The 21,578-nt window shown below is 35.1% G+C and overlaps 1 protein-coding gene across 4 annotated transcripts in view; it reads left to right on the top strand.

Moving 5' to 3' along the window:
* ZFPM2 (zinc finger protein, FOG family member 2) overlaps window positions 1–21,578 on the top strand; it is a 428,417-nt gene that overhangs the window by 101,940 nt on the left and 304,899 nt on the right. For all 4 annotated transcript variants that reach the window (XM_031439479.2, XM_031439478.2, XM_064476900.1 and 1 more), the window contains one exon: window positions 9,204–9,302. In XM_031439479.2, coding sequence (XP_031295339.1) covers window positions 9,204–9,302 — 99 coding nt within the window. The remainder of the gene's footprint in view (window positions 1–9,203; window positions 9,303–21,578) is intronic.

Here is a 21,578-nt window from a genome sequence, read left to right as displayed (position 1 = left end):
CTTTGAAACAAGAAGTGCCTTAATTTTGTAGAGTCCTCCTCTGAATGGGACGTAGTAGTTGCAGTGGCTTTTTTTGTACTCGCAGTGAGGTTTTTTGTTTTTGTTTGTTTTTGGAAGGAGTAGGGGACGAGAAAGTAAAAATTATTTAAACGTAAACTTTGAAATACGTATTTTAGAAACATCTTTTGAAGTCAGATGCCTCCCAACTTGCTTATATATTCGATTTATTCAGGTGCTCTTTGAGAGAAATAATGAGTGAAAATTCTTGAATGAGACACTGCTGAGAATTTGCCGTATTTTATCTCATGTAGAAATTTCCCTTATGTTCCAAATCCTAGGTGAGCTTAAACTGTGAGAAAAAACTTTTCACTTAGAGGCTGATATTGACATCAAGGATGAATGTTCAGGACTGTAGAGAGAATTTCTAAACCATTATTCTTTTTCCCTAGGTAATCAATACTCTCAATGTGACTTTTATCTGATACAGTTACAATAAACATTAGTGTTTTCAGTAGTTTTCTCTTACTAGTGATAATAAAATGCCACAAATTACAGTAGTCACCCATTGACTGTAGAGATTGAGTTCCTTTTCAAAATAGCATTTATCCTTGGGCCACTGTCATCAAATATTTCAGGATTGTTTCCTGATCTGGGATCTCAAAATTCATAATGAATAAATGTGGATTCTATTTTTGATCTGTTTAATCATTCATATTCTAGGGTATGAAAAAGGCTACTATAAAAGTTACAGTGAAACCACATGCCATTTAAAAAATGTCTGTGTACTGAATATTATTATCTAGAACACAGCAAAATTCTACATTTTCTTATACATTTATGGTAAGTCATGGGAGACTTGAGTCAGACATGATTATTGGGATCTGCAGAATAATGGTCCTATTCTTTTCAAATAGTTGATATGTTTAGATTTCCTTTCAGGTATTAGCAAAAAGGGGTAACAATGACATGCTTTAATTTTTTGTCTCTGGAGATATAACTGTGTCTGTAATTTGGCAACACAGAGTTAATTTAACATGACACCTTTGTTTGGATAATCTATAACCAAACAATTGTTTTAACCAGACAATATTGTGAGGCTATTAGGCAAAGCAAACACAAACTGAATCTTAAACTTAAATGTCCTCGCCCTTCAATACGAGCTGCAGTTTTCTGTTTTTGACTGTTATAGTCCTTTAACCAAAGCTATCTTGTCTGATGATAAAACCATAAGTGTATGAAGCTCACACATTTTTCATCTCTTTTATGACCTTATCTTTCATGAGCGGCTTCTGTGAAGGTATCCTAACTATAGGAAGCACCTGGAAAACATATGTGATACCTATTCTCTGATAAGCAGTTGTGAACAAGAAAGTAGATCTGTCACTTCTGAACTGTTCATTGTTAAAAAATACTTTGATGATTTAGCTGATTGCAAAATACATTATAGGGATGACTAACAGCTACAGTAACACTCCTAGTCAAGAAAGTTCAATAGTTATATTGTACAAGAATTTCTATAAGAGGTTAATATTGATAGGAACTACGTGGATTAAAAGCAGGACTGAGAAAGGCTGTTTGCTTGCATGACTGCTTTCAAACACTGCTGCTGTTTTGTGCTGAAAAAGTGACTGTCTCAGGACGTGGCAGATCTTTAATTTTTTCAGGCATGTCTAACTTTCAGTGAAAAGATGTTTGTGTTTTTGAAATTATTTTCGCCTTGCAGATAGAGCCACTGCTTTTACCACCTTGCCAACAATACCTAATATGGAATTTAAAGATTCTGTTTCATGTATTCCAAAGACTATATTCTAGTGCATTTCCCCGAGTCATTTGTGCTGTGTATTATATTGCTCAATAACACCTTCAATTTCCTCCTATAGGGCTTTCATTGATTCTGAAAACTAGACTAAGAAAAATGGAAGGGCCCACAAAATATGTATGATACCTTTTAAAAGAGCAACAAAAGAGTTTAATCTTGCAATGGAAAACCATTAACTCCATAGCCATAATTTTAGAAATATTATAGATTTTGTTACCGCTTGACATTTATTCCATTTCATCATTTTATGAATTGGTCTCTGGATATATGTACTGGTTATCCAATTAAATGTGTTTGTGCTTTGCTAAAAATACGCTGAAATTTCTATTTGAAAGTATGTGAATAAAGAATTTAGCTAGTAAATGAATGGATGTCAAATGCATTCCCAGCTCTTACTGTAATTCACTTCCTAGCATCCTTTTCTCTCTTCCTTTCCCCTTCCTAGCAACAAAGCTTTTGAAGCAATATGAACAAACTTGTCATTATTATCTTAGCTATTAATTATTCATGCCATTTTTCATAAGCTACTCTGAAGTGCTGATTTCAAACATATAAGACTCAAAAGTGGATAGAAGTGAAAAAAAAATGGTCAATGAAGTCATTTCCATTCAAATCAAGAAGAGGCTGGAGTTGGGTTAATATCAAAATAAACTTCTCTTTATAAATTTTCCATGAGAATAAATATATTGATAGGGAAGAAGCAAGTATCTATTGTGAGGGAAAAGTACTGTTTCTTAAAAGTAATTTAGAGATATCATATTCGATTAAATTATTTTTTAATCATTTCATTTTTCATTAGTGAAAAGATTAAAAATAAATTAGGTACAAATATCACCATAAAAATGAGAACTAGTTTCCTGAGATAAAATTAGATGATGAAAGGTCTAAAAGCTGAAAAATGTGACAAATTTTAGTTATTAAATAGAAATAATGTGCTGAAAGCAGTTATTTGGTCAATGTAATGATATTGCAGTAGGTTATGTTAAAAAGAATGAAGCCAAAATTTAATTTTCTAATTGGACATTAAGCAATGGCTATTTATTAAGCATCTATGTGTGGTTTGATTTTACCAAGTTCCAAGTAAAATAGTACACCTAAAAAAATAAGGAAGAAACAGGCTTATGTATATGATGAGGAGAAAGCAGCTATCTGATCGCGTCCTGCCATCTTTGTTGTTTGACATCCAGTAGACTTTGACTGTCATATCCTGGTGGGCTTGGGGTATGGTCTTTGGAGTTGGACTGACTTGCGATCACTTCTTGACTCTATTACTTACTAGCAGTGTACCTGGGCATCTTCTCACATTTCTGCCTATTGGTTTACTCTTCTGAAATAAAGTGATAATACTGCATAGCAGAATTGATGTGATGTTCATAAAGCACTTGGCTAGTGCTGAGTGGTGCTCAAGAAATGGTAGCCATGTTTAGGCTTAATATAGAATCTGAGCGTTGTGACATGATCTCTGCTTTATTCATCTTTCAATATTTGGCACATAGCAGACATTAAGGTGAATATAAATTTAAATCTGACCTATTGTGTTTTCTGCACCCACGTATATCATTTCATATAATATTCTTATTTTTTGGTCATCTTTCCCTTTTTGCATTCTTTCTTTAAGAAAACACAGTGAAATAATCAGCCAAGGACTTTAAACTGTTCTTCTCTCTCAGGATTTATTTTTATTAATGTGATATATATTGCACATTCACCCAGCTTCACAAATGGTTTAAAATAGTTGTAAAATGTAATTTCTTTGGAGTTGTTAATTGTGTATAATCAAGTATTTTTACAGTGCTTCTTTAACTGGATACTCTGTAATATTTATTTTCAGTAGTTCTAATTATATGCACTGCATAACAAAACATATTAGAGCAAATCATTCCATTAATCAGGATTATCTGTACTGAGTATTGCTCCAGATGTTGGCGCCAGTGGAAATCTAAGCTCTAAAGTTCTGATTTTGCAGTTAAGTGACATTTAATGAAGGTATCTTATTATATGAAATTACCAGTTCAATCAAGCCCTTAATAGTTGAATTATAATATTTCCATTTTGAGTGATTTACTAAATTTCTGTGTTCATTAGACGTCTGCTGAGATTTGTAGTCATCTTGCCATTTTCTTTTCCTAGTAGTTACTGGATGAGAATGATCGTGGGTAAATTTGGCCCATACTGAATGAAAAAAAGGACTTCAGTTAACCTTCAAACAGCAGGAATATTTCTTGAACTATTTCTTGGGAGCATCTTAAAATTTTGTCTGGTTCCTGTTCTTACATCATTGAAATGTCATTAGTTTCACCACCTTCAAGTAGCCATTTTTCCTGCAGAATAAGTTAATTACTGTAATCTTTTTCTTTCTGGGGAGGACTCTCATTTTTAATCTGAAAAATGGTTTTCAATCATGCAGCTTTAGGACATTAAACCTACACAGTTCAGTTTCATCTAAGATCATGCCTCCAAAATTTCAGATATTTTATTGGTTCCTCCCTCCAGGAAGCTTCCATGACAACAGGTCTTCAGTAAGTGTCATGCCTCCTATGTGCTCCTGTCACATCATGGACTGCTTCCATGAAAACATTCATCATATGAGCTTGCAGTCTGTTGATTTGTCTCTGTCCTACTCTACACGTTTTATGAGAGAAGGAACCATCTTTGTTTCCTAATGCTCAGGGACTCAAAAGTAGTATTTTAATCAGCTAATACAGAGTAATTTATAGCACTTCTGTCCAATAGAGATATTCATCTATAGATCTAACTAAATTCTTTAATCTTCTCACTGTTATGGTTATTGTGATTATTCTGCAACATATTTTTCCAAACATATTTGTTTCTCACTACATTTCTTAATACTTTTTCTTCCAAATATATAATTTACCTAATAAAATGTTTCAGAGTAGACTTAACTCTAGCCTTACAGAAATTTGGGGCAAGAATGTCTAAGATGTGAGTTAAGAATGTTGTTATTGATGGAGTAAGGGAGAACTCAAAGACCAGATGTCTGACAAGGTATGTTCGTAGAAACTCAATAAATGTATGTTCATTACTGTATTTGTGTCACATGATTATATCAGCTCCCCCACTGAAATGCCTATAATGCTTCTCACTGTCCTCAATATGAAAGTAGAATTCCAAAGAGAATAATGACATTCTGCATGGTCAGTGTCATTTTATGCTTTTGGTCTCTTACGTGATCTCATTTGGAATTGTTCATGGGCTACCGTGAATGTAAGTTTTTATCAGTGGTTATTTCTCTTATGTATATTGCCTGTCTTCTTAACTAGATTAATATGGTCCTTAAGAAAAAGTAGGGTTTTTTTTTCTTTTTCATATATTTCATTATATTTTCAAAAATATGCCGTGTAAATGTTAATTACTGATTGAATTTTGCATGGCACTGTTTCCAGCAATTAAAATGTAATAGTAAAATTCAGGAAGATTTACATCTTTGTGTGATCACAGGATAATACAATCAGTATCTGAATATAAAACTTAACTTCTCCAAGTTGTTCTGGTCAGAATTTTACTCTCTGTTCTCTGGGTTCTTGGATATGTGATTTTTTTATAGCATGATCTCATGCTTGCTTGTTGATGCATTGCTCTGTGATTATTATTCAGCTATTTCAGGTGTGCATGGTTCTCTCTTCAACTGGTGGGTTGAGGAGCAGGGACGGAGGCATGAAAGGATATTTTGGAAAAAATTCTAAACTGACAGAAGATTCAAATTTAATTTCCAGCCTTGTCCAAACTGCTGATTTTGGCGGTCTTTATGATGCCTCTCCATGCCTCCCATCACCCTGCTGTTGTGCTTGTTGAGGAAAGGAGATTTACCTATGGCTGCTTCAGTCTGTTACTCCTGGGATGACTGGGAAGCACTTATTGCTGAAGTACGGGAAGGCTGGGGGTGGGGGTGCCTTATGTAGAAACAAATGTTGTAGCTATGAGACCATAGGTAAGTTACTGACCCTATCTGTGCATCAATTTCCTCATCAGTAAATTTGTCTGATTTGGGTTAAATGATCTCCAGAGTCCTCTCTGGTGCTCACATCCCTGTCTCAAGATTCACAAGACATGAGAAAAGTTCTTGTTTTAAGTTATAGGTTGCATGCTCTGCTCTTCACTTTTGAGGAGGATATTTTCCTTTGTAAAGTCCCCTTGCATTCCTGCCTGGAATTAAACGTCTGTTCAGTCTGTGGAAGTGCAATCAAAAGGTTACTTATCTAGGTGGTGGAGTCTGGTGTGGATTCTAGTCCCCATGAAAAATAAAGCATTGGTAAAGTCAGTATGTATGTCCCCAAATTGGGTCAGGCACCCCTGGTGGCACTCAGGAAGATTAGGTGGTACGTTGATATTGTGTTAAAAAATATTGAATCAGCTGGTGAGAAAGTTTTCAGGTTTCTTATATTCTTTATATATCAGTGAGAATGTTTCAACTTCATATTACTATGACTTAAATACCTTACTACTTGCTACTTTTCCTTTCTACTATAAGGAAATGACACCAAGCGACTCAGAGTCTAAACAGACATAGTAGCTAGAACTTCACAGTGTCACCTTTATTTTTGTTGAATCTATTTTCATGATTATCTTCTATTTTTAGCATCTGATATTGATTTTCCATTTATAGCGGTGATAAGAAATTTTTGTTTTCTAAAATATGTTTACGTAAGTTATAAATAATGAATTCATTTAAAGAAAGTATTATACAAAATATTCCAGAAGTCAGGACTGGCCCAAAACCATGAAAATAGTATGTGAAACTTAGGAAGAAATGGAATGTATCAGTAAGGGTCCCAGGAGAAAACTGATGGCATGGTTGGTAGGTTTCACTGAAGGGTTAAGGAACTCTCCTCACCACGGGTGAGAAGCACCTACGGGCTCACAACAGTGGGAAGCTGTTAGCATTCCTGGTCTAAAGAGTCATGGGAGGGGACGGCGATATGGGAGCACGGTGGGCCAGTGAACAGCAGCTCTAACTGCGCAGCACGGTCATTGCCCACAACTGGAGACCATCAGAGAGGACAGGTTTGGGGGATAAGTACTTGACTTCTCTCCTTCTGCCCTCCAGTCTTCTGATCTGCTGCCAGTACCTCCCATTGACTGAACTCAACCAGTCATCAGATAACAAGGGAGCCCCAGTGATGGAGTCCACAGAAGTCAGCCTCCATGGTGCACAAAGCAGGACGGGGAGAGATGAGAGTTGATTGGGGCCAGCAGGAAAGGGCAGGCAAGACTAACCAGGTCATGGGAAGCATCAGGGTTCTCCACCAGAGCTTACATTTTATGATTCTAATTATGCCAAGCTTCTAATTACTTGGCATTCATTCAATACTCACATATATGCAGGAATAGTATTTGAGATATTTAACAACTGGTGCAGCCTAGGATCTGACCAGTCTGTTGATGCCATAAACCTCCTGCTGACTAGGTTTTAATCCTTTAGTTTCTGGGTGAGGGGAGACAGGAGTGGGCACTGTAGGGAGGGGCTGGGCCAGGCTAGGCTGCACTGAGGGGCACTTGGTTAGTTCAGGGCTAGAAGTATTTCAATACACTAAAAGGCCACAGAGTCTACTTGTGTGTTCAGACAAAGAACCAGCCCTATTTGTGTCTGAGAGGTGAGAGCAGATCTCTTCCCCTGCTCTCATAAGATAATTGGTTGCTGTGTCTATGTTGGGTGTGACTTGCAAAAAAGGAGCTCAGAAGATTCAAACTCTTACCTTACTACTGAGCCTTTGTACCTTGTCTTGCGCTCTCATTATTTGTGAATGTACTCTCTTTAATGAGTTTCATACTACTTTCACAAAGGTACTGTATTTTCCCATATATATCCTAATCCACCTTCCACAGTTCCTTAAACATGGTAGATGCTCAGTAAACATTCTCTGTATAGAACTTCATTGCTGTTCATTTTGATCATCCAGAAAGGAAGAGATAACTCAGTTTTCAAAGAGCCTTCAGTTCCAGACATGGAGTTTGGTGGTGTGGGGTATGTGTTTTATTTTTGTTAGTCACCAGAACCAGAACTCCTCTGTTAAGGAAATTAAGTTCAACAGAGCTGTTACTGGGTTTCCACATTATCTCTCTTTACCTTTATTTCACTTTAAAAAGTGATTTACTTTTGTGAAGCTATATATAGAAATGAATATCAAATTTATGGAGTTGGAAGTTCAAGACTCATACTAACATCACACTGTTATCATTTGTAATAATAATTGTTTCCTGAAAATTCTGTATTTTCTAGGTTACTTTGAAAGACTTTAAAGATTCAGTGGACTTTTTTGGTATAATAATAAAAGATTTAAGTACTATTAGAGATTTGACAACTATATGGAAAATAGTTACTGAATACTTTAGAGAGCAAGCAATTTAACTTTAAAATGTTAGCATTATTAGACTCAAAGTTTAGTTGCCCTGTTTTTGGTATACATTCTTTTTTATTTCTGTCATCACATTTCCTTGTTATTCTTTTTTTTCTGATTTCTCTTATCATTTATAAGTAGGAATTATTTAATATTTTTGTGTGCTCTGTATTAAAGTTGATTACTTTTCCTTAAAGCTGCACATACTTTGTTACATTATCACTTAAAATGAAGGTACTTACAGATTAGACTTTTTACTTTTAAAATGTAATTGCATATTAATGTGTTTCTCCTTTGCCATAACCATACTTTTATGTTATATAAATATATCACATTGTTTTTCTTTTCTTATGTGAAAATGAAGGCATGCAATTGTACAAACTAGCTGTACTTGTTGAAGAACAAGTATAGGTTTATAGCTTCCTGCATTGTAAAGTCTTGAGTCACAAGCTTATCTTATATGATAACCATTCAGTTATGGCTTTTTTATGCTCATTTTTAAAATAAATACAACCAAGTTTTAGCAAGTTTAATGCTGGGGGAAAAGAAAATCTTCAGAAAACTTAAATTCAACCCAAAACATAAATATGCCTTTTCCTATAGTATTTTTTTTCTGTTGCATCTTTCTTGCCTTTGTAAAAATTGTAATTTGGAAATAAGCAAGTTATGGTTTTCTGTATTGAAAGCACTACAAAAATTATATACTGCTTTCTTCTTCTGTCTAATATTAATAATTCCAAATGAAAATTTTTATGGAAGGGTTTTTTTAATCATTTATAGCAGTTTATTTATTTATAATGATGACTTTATTGTGTCTAAATATTTATAGTGGCTGATGTTGATTTTCTTTATTATAAAGCCATAATAGATATCAAAATGACTAGTTATAGACCTATTCAGTGTAATGACAGCATATGTAACAAATATGTAATTAGACACATGCTAAGAACATCCCTCTAGGAGGATTTGAATGTCAAATAGAGGGCTGTAATCATGCCCCTTTCTCTCTGTGTGTTGGTGTTTTCCAGGCGATGATGGAGTCCAGGAGGCAGCAGAATCAGATGGAGACACACAGTCAGAGAAACCAGGGCAACCCGGAGCTGAGACAGACGACTGGGATGGACCAGGTAGGACAAAAAATTAAATGTTCAACCATCTATCTGTTGCTACTATCAGGAATTCACTTTTTTTTCTTAAATTTTAATTAAATTATAAAACTCTTACACTCTCACCTCTGACTTAAAAAAATATATATTTGTATGTTGATTACATGAGAAGCTGGATAAGTATCATTATTTAAAGAAGATTTTTATCTTTGATAAACGAACTATAAAAACCAAAGTGTTACCTCTGCTTGAAGTTTCCTTCTTTGTATTCTTTCATACTCATTGTAAGAATTTAGTCAATCCTACTTGCTTTTTCTTTGAAAAGAAATCTTTGTGCTATATCCATATTCAAATTGGGCATATTTTTAAAGCTTCAAAGAGGTAACAATACTCCAAAGAAATATTTTCAGTTTAATCATATTGTTAAGTCATAGACTGAGGAATCTCAATATGTATTTAGAAGTGTAGAAAACAGTAACAGATGCCTCCCTTTGAGTGAAGGTTTTTTGGTTATATTTTCATTTTTATGACTGAAAATTAAATTTGACTTTAAAGATCTTGATATTTAATCATTTCAAGAAAAACAAAAGCTGTTAAAGTACTCCAGAACACCAACATAATTTTCTATAAATACATACAGTTCACAAGAACTCCGTGGATGGAAATCTTTGTATTTGGTGCCAACTAATTTACAATTGATGGTATATTTATAAATGGAGACTATTATGTCATAGGGCTTATGGATATAAGCAAATTTTGAAATAGTTTTAGCCATAATTTCCAAAGCAGTAACATTTTTCATTAAGAAAGATCCCTATATTTCAGTCACATTTTCACCCTTGCATGACTTTGCAAATTGCTCTCTGCTATGCGTGAAGAAGAGAGGAACTCCAGTGGTAATTTTCTGAACCCAGCAGCTGGAAAATATAATGCAAACAAAAATGAAGATACAGTATATCTGATTATTATGATGTCATTTCTAATGTTATTCATGATACACACAAATGTTTGTACTCTGTCTACTATAACATAATGTTGCACAAGGTTTTGGATCAAAACGTATTATATTTAAAGTACCATAATACCACATTTTAAGAGTTTGAAAGAAAATGCGGACATCTGGCATTTTTACCTCACTACATAATGCTTCTGTCTTAATGTAAGGAAGAGTTCTTTTGACTGAAAAAAACAACAACAACAAAATAAACCTTTGGAAAAATTTTACATTTTTTCTTCTGGATTACATTTAAATTAAAGAGGGTGAGTGAACTTTACGTTGTATGGATCTTTATTTGTGGAATTAAGTTTGCATAGATAATTTAGAAGAGCTTTTACATTTAAATTAGATAATATGTCCTTTCTGATATGCCTACTTGCAAAGGATACATTCTGGATTTTCTCAAAGGAGCAAACTTAGAGGTGGCTGGTTTTCCTCTTTGCTCAAGTCTGGGGCCCACAGTGCTCCCTGTGACTTGGGAGTAAGAAAGCAAATTCAGGGGGTGGTGAATTACTAACATCTACTGCACACCCAATGCTTCCTTTTTCAGGAAGCTTTTTCCAGAAATAAAGCTGCATGTTAGCTAAAACAGAAAAAAGAGAGAAAGAGAGGGGAGCAAGGGTAAAGCATGATGTTGTCATGCAGGATAAGATTTTTCACTTAAAAAAAATTCTTATTTTTTATTGAAGTGTAGTCAATGTACAATGTTAGTTTCAGGTGTGCAGCAAAACAATTCAGTTATACATATATATACATACATAAGAGTTATACATATACATAAGTTATACATATATACATACATATTTTTTGTTTCTTTTCCATTATAGGTTATTACAAGAAATTAAATACAATTCCTTGTGCTAGGTCTTTGTTGTTTATCTATTTTATATAAAGTAACGTACATCTGTTAACCCCAGACTCCTAATCTATTCCTTCCTGACCCAATTTCCCCCTGGTAACCACAGTTTGTTTTCTATATCTGTGAGTTAAATGGTATTTAATGTATCTGATTTAATAAATATTTTATTTAGTTGATATTGGTGAAAATATTTATACTCTTTTTCTGTGGCACACATGAATATGTAAAAACTTTAAAGGAAAATCATACGCCTTTAAGCAGGTACGCACGGAGAAAATTCTTCCTTTGTATACTGTAAAATCGGTAACATGTGTTTTCCTACAGGTGTTTTGTCAAAAAAGGAGGTTTATTATTTTGACACCCTCTGATTGATGAGGTTGATTCATAACAGAAGATCGTCTGTTGGATATTTATCTTTTAAGGTAGAATGTTCATTGCTTTCCTTCAATCCAGAGGAAGTATTCAAGATGTTCTTGCACTTTTGCTGTTGCATGAACAGTGATTGCATCAACAGTTTTACCCAAAATTTTGTTATTCAAAAAAATTATGGGTATTTTCCAACTGTATTAAGGAAAGAAAAATTTCCAAGTTTGGAAGACACTCTACTCCAAACAAGTTAGAAAAGGAGCTCTAGGATCTAAAGGTTTAAGTTCAAATCCTGCATTTGCCACTTACTTGCTGGATGATTTTTGGCAAGTTGCTTAATCTCTCTGTGCCTTTATTCTTATTTGTAAAATGTGGGGTGATATTTATGCCTTTTAGGGCTTTTGTGAGTATTAAATCAGATCATACACATAAGATTATGGCTTGGAAATTGTTGTCTCAAAGCAGAACCTTTACAAATACTTCTTGTCGTTTTTTAAAGTCCAGTAGTACATCTGACACAAGGGTAAACGTTTATAATATGAAGTGTCTAGTTTTGAATTTAGCTACAAATTATCAGTTAAGGCATGAAGTAATGAGCCAGGTGTGGTTTCAAGGTCTCCTAATTTTAAGGCCCTCCCGCCAGCCTGATAGTCACTCTGAGATAGATAGATGTCTCTAAAATTAGAACAGAATCAGAGGACAGGGTAATTATCTAAAGAATGTGAGGTGTAGAGCTGACATCATTTAAGATGGATCAGGATTTATCTTATTTTTAAAGTTTGATTGAAGACGACTCTGCAGCTTTTCTTGATGGCTCAATTCAGTAATGAATCACCTCCCTTCTGAAGTGTTCTATTTTTATCAAATGCAAATTCCCCGGTGCAAATTTTTTTCCCTTATTTGTTATTCATCTAAAAGGGCACATTTAGAAATTGCTCACACCTTTGTTAATGCTTATGATTAGGGAGAACCTTAAACAGTCTTTAGGAAAATTATCTTACATTTGCAAACATTTCTGTGGTGAAATTCTTTAATGTTTAAATATTTGTGACTCTTACTGAAATAATCTTCAAGTTCTTGAATCCTTCAGCATTTGAGGGGGATGCTAGACCCACATGAAGCTAGCAAAGTTCAGGCCAATGTAAAATTGTTACCTCATTAATTCAGTGTTTTACGTCTATTTTCAATTTTTATTTTTTCTTGCTCTTAAAAAAATTACCCCAACACTGCAGGAATCTAATTCATATGATACTTGTTGTCCACTGTTCTTCCTTTTCATCTGTATTTGCCTATATGTCACTTATATCATTTCTGTCTTCTTTAAGTAAATACATTTTCTTTTACCACCCTCACAAGTAATTCAGTTTGCCAATATTCTTATACATTTAATTATTCAAGAAATAGCGATTGTACACTAATAACTGTGAAAGGTGCTAGAGAGAAGTCCAAAGACGTAATATAATGCTGTCCACACTCTCTCTTGTTGATGTCATTTCTTTCCTTTAAGCCGTCTTTAATTATTCATGTAGTGTAGATAGGTAGAATGCAGTAATTAAGGAAGTCAACCTAGAAAGTATAGAATGGTCTGGACCACAGAAGAAAACATACAGATTTTAAAGCCAAACAGATCTTTGTTTGAGTTCACATGCTGACACTTATGGCCTCGTAACCTTGGGCGTATTAAACAGCCAGGACCTCAGTTCCCTTATCTTTAAAATGGGAAGAATAATAAGTACTTTGTAATACTGTTATGAGAATGAAATTTGAAAGAGATGATATATATATAAAATACCTAGCTGAGGGCGTGGGGTTTGTTAGATGGTAATGGCCTTCCCTTGCCCTAAGACCTCCCACATTGGCCAGCAGTTGAAATGTTGCCCTTATTTTGAAAACAGTGTTTACATCTCTGGCTCCCTCTTTTAATAAAAGTCTTTAGAGCTGCAATCTGTGGCCAAATTCTGGAGTGCTGACTTGTGTATTTAGATTTAGAAGGAGACTTGGGAGAGAGAATCCCAGTAAATCATTATAAATTCATAATTTACTTCTATGAAATGAGTACCTTAAAAGTCACATCTTACATAAATCAACTCTAAGAATGCCAACTCTCTGGCTTATGTTATTAAAAATATGGTTAGTTCTTTTTGCACTTGGGAATAATGAATAATTTGATTTCTCTGGTCTGATAGTGAATGGACCTAGGTCTTACGGCAGCTGCAATTGAAATTTCCAGGAGCTCTAGGAAAGGAGCGTATCATGTTACTCAGACTGTGCAGATAAGTACACGTAGCCCCAAATAACACGTGTTAACGCAAATATACATAGGTATAAAATTTTGAGCAAGCAGTCATTTAGATTCTTTGACATGAACTTTTCTAGCTAATCATGTACTTCAATTTAAATACATTTTGATAAGTATATGTTAACCATTTGGGCCATTTCAATAAAAACAAAGTAGAGTGTCAGACCTTGTATGATTTGAAGGATTAATAGAATAAAATTAGGAATCTTTTTTTGTGTGTGTCTTATGTATTACTGAACAGCATAACTTGCTCCTAGGTTGATAAGTGGAAACCTGAGTTACCATCGGGGATAAATTATTTTGGAGTAGTGTAATGAGTGGAGAAGACCAAAAATACTTCTGTTGATATATTGGTCTTCCCACCTATCAATTGTTTCCTTATTTACAAAATGGAGCTAATTATAATAACTACCTCATTAATGAGATTTTCTATGTAAAGCATGGAGATCAGAGCATCACACGTGCTACTGAATAGCTCTTAATGTTACCTGTAGTATCGTTTTGGCAGTTATGCCTTAGTAGCCATTACAATGCCTTGTAGATGATAAGCCCACATTTGTATAGTGAATTAACTTTGCGAAATGATTTTACTATGTTAAAATTACCATAGGGTGATATTAACTACGTTCTATTCAACTGGACTTAAAACATAATGCAGTTAAAGAAATTTTATGGAAATTCATTTTCAAGAATAAATGTCTAGCATAAAGTCAGATCTGTGTACTTGTTGCATCTGGACTAAAAATTGGTCAGGAAATCTATAAGTAGTCGCCTCATTCAGTTGCTGTTCAGTGTTGTGTATCCACGCAGGTGATCAGGCTAGTTGTGCTCTGTGCCTTAAATAAGGCTGAGAGGACGGGGAGTGTTTTGTGTAAAGCGGAACAGCAGCTGGAAGACCACTGTGAGACAGAAGCACACACTAATGATACAGTTTTTTTTTTTTTCCCCTTTACTAGTCCAAAGAAGGGCTTGGAGATTACAGTTCTGATTTCGTTCCCTTTTTGATTGGGAAAATGTGGTAGATATAAGATCTGGGAAATGCCATTTGAAGTAAATTAACAGAAACCTATGAAACATAGTTAACCATAGATATAGTCTGACAGTAAGAAGAATATTGTGAGAAGCGGAGGAAATCGTAGAATGACTGTGTATTACTCTGACAGTGAATTGGTATTATCTCTGCTATCAGATAATGCAGTTATCATTAATTTTCACATTTGCATTTCAATCTTTGGAAGGAAATGACTCTTGCCGGATGAAGATAAGAGCTCTGTACCACTATAATGAACCATCATTTTATCCCAACGCTTTGTGTCCATATGAAAATGAGGCAGGGAGGAATGTGTGTGTGTGTGTGTGTGTGTGTGTGTGTGTGTGTGTGTGTGGAGGGGGGTTCAGAAAAACATTATAACAAAAGTGTCAAAAATTGCTACAGACTTTTGAGCCCCTTATGAAACAAGAGGGGGTCAAAATAAATCTTCTGTTGTGTAGTTAAGTGAATATCAGATTAAAAGGTGAAAGCCTTACTCTTTGTAGAACAGAATGCCACATAAACACAGTAAAAAAGTTCTTTTTATCTTATTCCTTTACTCCAGTTTGCACTCTGATACAGAATTAGGGCACACATAAACTTAACCAAAAAAAATGGTAGGTTGAAGGCAAAGGACTTATGATTATTGTTGGGAAAGATATGTTTCTGAGTTATAAAGAATTGTATACAATATATCTATTATTATTATTATTATTATTATTATTATTATTATTATTATTATTATTATTATTATTATTAATGTTTCCTCAGTAGTGCAAGAATCAGAATTAAGGATATTTAGATAATGACTTGTTTTAGAATTTGCAAACATCTAATTTGTTTGCACAAGTTTAATTGAGAAATTCAAGTTAAAAGATAATGAATTGAGATTACTTTTTTTAGCCCTTTCTTTGCAGTGACCTTTTCCTCAAACACACTGCTGGAAAATAAAAAACAGTGTCAAATGTTTTAAGTATATCACGATCCCAGAAAAATATATGGCAACACATTCTTTCCTATCCTACACCCTGTCTATCCTGGCAAAATTCCTCAATCAACCTTTTACAGTAGAAGCTCCCTTAATGAAACTAAAATTTCACCTTTTCTCTAAAATGTACTGATTGAGACTGTTATGGATTAAGTTGGGTCCCCTCACAGTTCACACGTTGAAGTCTTAAGTTCTAGTACCTTAGAATATAATGTTATTTGGAAATAGGATCATTGCAAATGTAATTAAGTCGAGGTCGTACTGAATTAGGGTGGGTCCTTCATCCAGCATGACTGGCGTGCTCATAAGAAGGGGAAATTTGGAGACAGACCACACAGGCAGGGAAAACACTCTGTGAAGATGCAGGCAGAGATGGGGATGATGCTCCTAAAAGCCAAGTAAGGCCACGGATTGCTGGCACATCACCAGAAGCTATGGGAGAGGTACGGAACAGATTCTCTCACAGAGCTCCCAGAAGGACTCAACCCTGCTGACACCATGATCTTGGACTTGTAGACTCCAGAACTGTGAGATACTACATTTCTGTCATTTAAGCCACTCAGTTTATTGCACGTTGCAGTCCCAGCAAAACAATACAGAGGCCTGGAGCTAGAAAGGTGTTATGTAGATTGTCACCTGTATGCTTGCCAACTGTCCTTCTTTCTGTAATTTTTAATTGATTTTTAACTAGTCTAAACCAGTTAAATATATTTGCAAAAAGATACATTGTTTCTATGGCAACCATATTGAAGCCTTCAAAAGACTGGATAAAGAGAAAAAACTAAAGCATTTAGGTGTGGACAAAATAATGGTAAAGAATTAGGGAGAAAATCATAAAAATGTTGAAAAAAACTACCCTTAGGTGGCTTTGCAAGTGCTTTTACACCCTCCCTCTAATGAGTCAAACTAGAAATTATAGAGGAAGCATTTGAATGTTGTTTATGAATGTGGGCTTATCCAGCAATAAAAGGTCCAGGCCCTACGTCAAAGAAGTTTGATTATCAAATATGCTTTTGTATATTGTAAGTTAAAATATAATGCTTCTATTATTATTTTAAAAATCATTCTTAGGTTTGGCTGTTTTGATTAGCAACTTACCCCAGTTTTGTTCAGTAAAAGGGCTTCTGCTGTGCTCTTTCCTCCTGAGCCATAATTCGGCTTAGAATTCTCTAGGGCACCCCAGGAAGTCACTTGTCAGTAGGATATAAGGAAAACCTTTGCTATCCCTTTCCTGATCTCTTCTATTAAAATGTATGCATTGGGTATTTATTTTGGACAAAGGATTTTTAACATTGATTGTCTTCCTTGACTTAGCATTATACCCGGAGAAGATACCTAAAGATACGACTGACACTCATATCTGAAAAGTTGAAAAAAGAAAACCTAAAACATGTAATTATTTGTTTTTATTTTGTCTGGTGTAGAAAAGGACTTAATCGGGCTCAGAAGGATAAGTAAAGACCAACACAGTGACGTACACTCAAAGTAGAAGTAGTTTAGAACTGCAGAAAATAAAAGCAAGTACATAGAAATACATACACTTGCTATTCATGGGCTGTACATTTGGAACTGGTTACTAGATTATTTGAAAGGGTAATATTGATTGGGTACACGAGGTAAAACCCATTTTTGTAGATTGGTAGTTGAATGGAAACCCTTGAATAAATTCAGGTTCGATACTATGGGCATGATACTGCATGTACATTGTTGGGTGCCTTCTCTTGCATCTTATCAGGAAGCACATCCAAGTGGGTGCCCAACTTGTGATATTACAACATATCAGGCAGATCAGGTGTTTTCTTCTCATCCATCCATTGTAGTTTCTCATCACCTTTTCACCTAGTGATCATTGCCAGGATCCATGATATATGCATTAGGGCTTGCAAAATGGTGATTTTTCACATTTTATCATTCCTTCTGTATTATTAACTTACTAACTTCTGAAAATCATTCCCTCATCTACAACTCAGCTACCCCTGAATACTGTTTATACAGGAAAGAGCAGATATGCGCTTAATTCTTTCTCATTACATATTTCAGAATCATATAGGGTAGAAACAGTGGTGTAAGACTGGTAAAGTAAGCAGTATGTTCAGATGACTCAGGGCCTTGTAGTTCATAATACTATCATTGGATTTAATTTCAAGATCAGTTTGAAGACATGTTATGCATATAAGCCACACACTCATAATTGCATTAAAATAAACTATGTTGACTGATAAATATAGAATGGGTAGAAGAAGGGCAATAGAAATACAGCAGTCTTATCAAGAGGTGAAAGAGGGTCATAGAAAGCACTGGATATATTTGAGGGTGTGACTGCATGTGGCTTGCTCAACTTTAGAGTATTTTGTTGCCATTCCCTGAGGTCAGGATCACTGAAGGAAAGGCATGTTTTGAGGGAAAGATGAACTAGATTTTTCATATGTTGTTTGCAATTTTTGTGAGACGTCCAAGTGGAGCTGTTGAGTAGAACATTGGTAATACAGGACAGGGAAGTTTGGAGACAGGCGTCATCTAGAGATGGAAATTGGAGAGTCAGCATCGTATGCACGGCAATGGAATGCATGGGAGTAGATGGAAATATATAGAGAGGTCTTGGATATGAAGCTTGAAGAACGCCTGTCTCTAGCAGAAGGATAGAGGAAGAAGTGTCATCAAGAGACTCTGAGAAGGAGGGACCAGACAGGATAGGAGAACCAGGAGATTGTAATAGTTTTAAGAAGGAGGGAATCATGCTTGGGTTAAACGCTGCTGAGAGGTCAAGACGGATTTAAAGACTCTCCTTGAATTTAGTGCCGTGTGGATACTAGTGGTTTTAGCTAGAACTATTTCATTGGAGCTCTGGTAGCTGAAACCAGACTGTGGTCGGTTGAAGTGGGAGGGAAGACAAGCAGATGGAGTCAGCTATTGGAAAAAACTCTTCTAGCGTCCTCTTGGCAAATAAATATAAAACGTATTTGGGTTTCTATGAAACTGTTTATTGATAAATTGTTCATCACCATTTTATTTCTACCTTACAATCTTTCAAACTTGAGGAATGTGCCTCCAAAGAAATTTATGTTCTCATAGTAAGCTATTCTGAATCCACTCTCCATTAACTTTTATAAATTATTTTAAAGTTATTTTTTGTTTACTGTCCCTGTCGTATCTTCAGGGTTTACGTAATACGTTTTTCTTTTTTTTTCATTTCTCTTAAATTTTATTATTTCAACTTTTATCCCCCAGTAACTGGTTTACCAAATAGTTTGTGTGTAGACTTTTTTTGGATTTTTATCACTTTTAATGTAATTGATATGCTAATTTTAATAATAATATATTATATAATAACTTACTACAAATTTTATATAGGTTAGAGGTATGCTTTCCCCTCTTTCTAGTATTCAAACTGATTAACAGCTAGTATTTTGTTACTGTTACTGTTTTTGTTGTTTTAACCTCAGGAGTACATTTGGACCTGGGGATGATTGTATCTTTGTCTTTGTAATAAACTCCTACTCTGTTTACAAGATTGATACTTGGAGCTTGCAACTTACTCACTTGTAAATATGATTTGCATATGCTTGCCAGATCTTGTACCTCTTCCCCTGCACTTTTGCAGACCCGCATTGAATTAATTAATTTAATTAGTTCGAACACTTACTGAAGAATAACGGTGTGCCAGACTCCAAGGATAAAAAGATGACTTGGACTCAGATTACCTTCAAAAAGCTCATAGTGCAAAGAAGACAGACAAATGATGAGGTAATTAAAATACATTGCTATGGATTTAGTTGTAGAGGCATGTACAGTGTGCAGTGGAAGCAAAGAGAGAGGAAGGTCACCTACTGCAGAGTGGGAGGGGTGATGGGAAATGGCTGAGGGATCAGCTTGCACAGAGGGCGAGGGAAGGGAAGGGAGGTTGCTGGGGGGAGAGACATAAAGCTGAGGAGATGACACAGCAATAATGATCTCTTCAAGTGATTCCAAGCGCAGAGTGAGAAATTCTCATTGGACGCACTCTTAAGTTGTTAATGACAGATAGGAAATGTTGAGTTTTTTGTAAAGTATAATTTCATAGCATGTGTAGTAAACTTGCTGCCATTTTGCCTGTATGGAAGCATCCACTTTGCAGTTAAACCTGCCCTACCTCACCTAGAAGGTGCTATCCTTCCCCTCATTCTTGGTCCTGAGGAATGGAGAGGCTTTCTGAAAGGTAATGGACACTAAAGTATCTTTAAGTCATGCTTGGGAACCCAGACATAGCCAAGAGACGACCTGCTGAAGGTCTGTTATATCTATAAACTGTTAAAAAAAAAAAAACAACCCAAAAGACAATGAAAGAGTTTGGTAAAAGATCAGCAAAGAAACCTAAAGAAACTTTAATATAAGCCATTTCCTGGAGATCAAATAGCAAAGCAGGGTCTCCCGTGGCCTAACTGGTCTTGCTGGGGTTTGGAAGTGGCGCTGGATCTTGGAGGTTCTTGGAGAGCTTGAGGGAAATAAGAAAGGAAGGCTCAAAAGGGAGAGTCTGAGCCTCTTGCCAGCAACAGAGTCCTATTTGGCAGAATCTCTGTGGGCCATATTTTAGGTGAACATAAGAGAAAATTGCAAAGTGCTGCACGTTTGCAAAAAAATTTATTGAGTACATTGTCACATACAGGAAAGTAATGAAAATAGTTATTTGATGTTAAACGTAAGTTTATATTAGGTTGAATATTCAGAGAAATGTCTTATTTTGAGTTTTTATGGCAAAATCTCTTGATACTAACAGGAAGTATAACATTCTTTTCAACTGACACCCTGGGTAAAAACATTCACAAGCCTTCTAGATTGAATGGAATTTTAACAAATTCTTTGGGTTTTTTCCCCCACTAATTTTTTTAATATTAATTCATCAAGATTGTTTCATTTTTGAACATTGTATTAATAATATAAAATAAAATGAAAAGGAGAAATACACGAGTACATTCTAATAAAGGTGGGAACAGGGCATTTTTTACATAATTAAATAAGCTGTAAGCCCAACAGAGAATATAAAAATGACTGAGTATCTGAGATTGACAGCACTTCTTTTAGTATGTATTTTAAGTAAACAATTTTTTGCATTATTTAATTTTATGGTATTTAAAGTTATATTTTCTATATAGAACCAATGCAAGCTAGCCAAAAGAAAAACGAGCAGAAGACGTTTTCTGCCATCAGAGTGTTTGTTTTTTCAGTTCCCTCTACCCATTTTTTTTTCTTTAAATTAGATGCTTTCCAAGAAAATTACCATCTTCCTCAGTAATTTTCGTTACTCTGAAAATTGAATAAAAAGGGAACACTGGATATGTAAACAATAATTTTCATAATGTGATTAATGCAGTGGCTGTTAACTAGGGTGATAAATGATGTAAAGCCTAAAGATATCATGTCTGCAATTTCTAATACTATAGCTGGCAGTAGTGACTTCTGAAAACTGTTTTTTTTTTTTAATAAAAGAAGTCACCTGAGTAGACTTTTTTAACTCTGCAAGTATAAGAACCAGGAGTTTCGCACCGCTCTGAGGAGGGGACTGGGGTGGAGGGCTGATTGCACATGCAGCCCGTGGGGCTTTCTGTGTGGGCGCAGTCAACCGGACGCCACCACTTCTTCCCTAAATTGTGGTTTATAGTGGTCTGCTCAGGCTGCCGTAACACAAGACCAAAGACTCGGTGGCCTAAACAACGGAAATTAATTTTCTCACAATTCTGGAGGCTAGAGGTCCAAGATCAAGGTGCCCACAGGTTTGGTTTCT

The sequence above is a fragment of the Camelus dromedarius genome, chromosome 20, assembly GCF_036321535.1.
Source record: "Camelus dromedarius isolate mCamDro1 chromosome 20, mCamDro1.pat, whole genome shotgun sequence".
NCBI lineage: Eukaryota > Metazoa > Chordata > Mammalia > Artiodactyla > Camelidae > Camelus > Camelus dromedarius.
The sequence above is the reverse complement of the archived record's forward strand: the minus strand, read 5'-3'. Positions and strand labels throughout refer to the sequence as shown.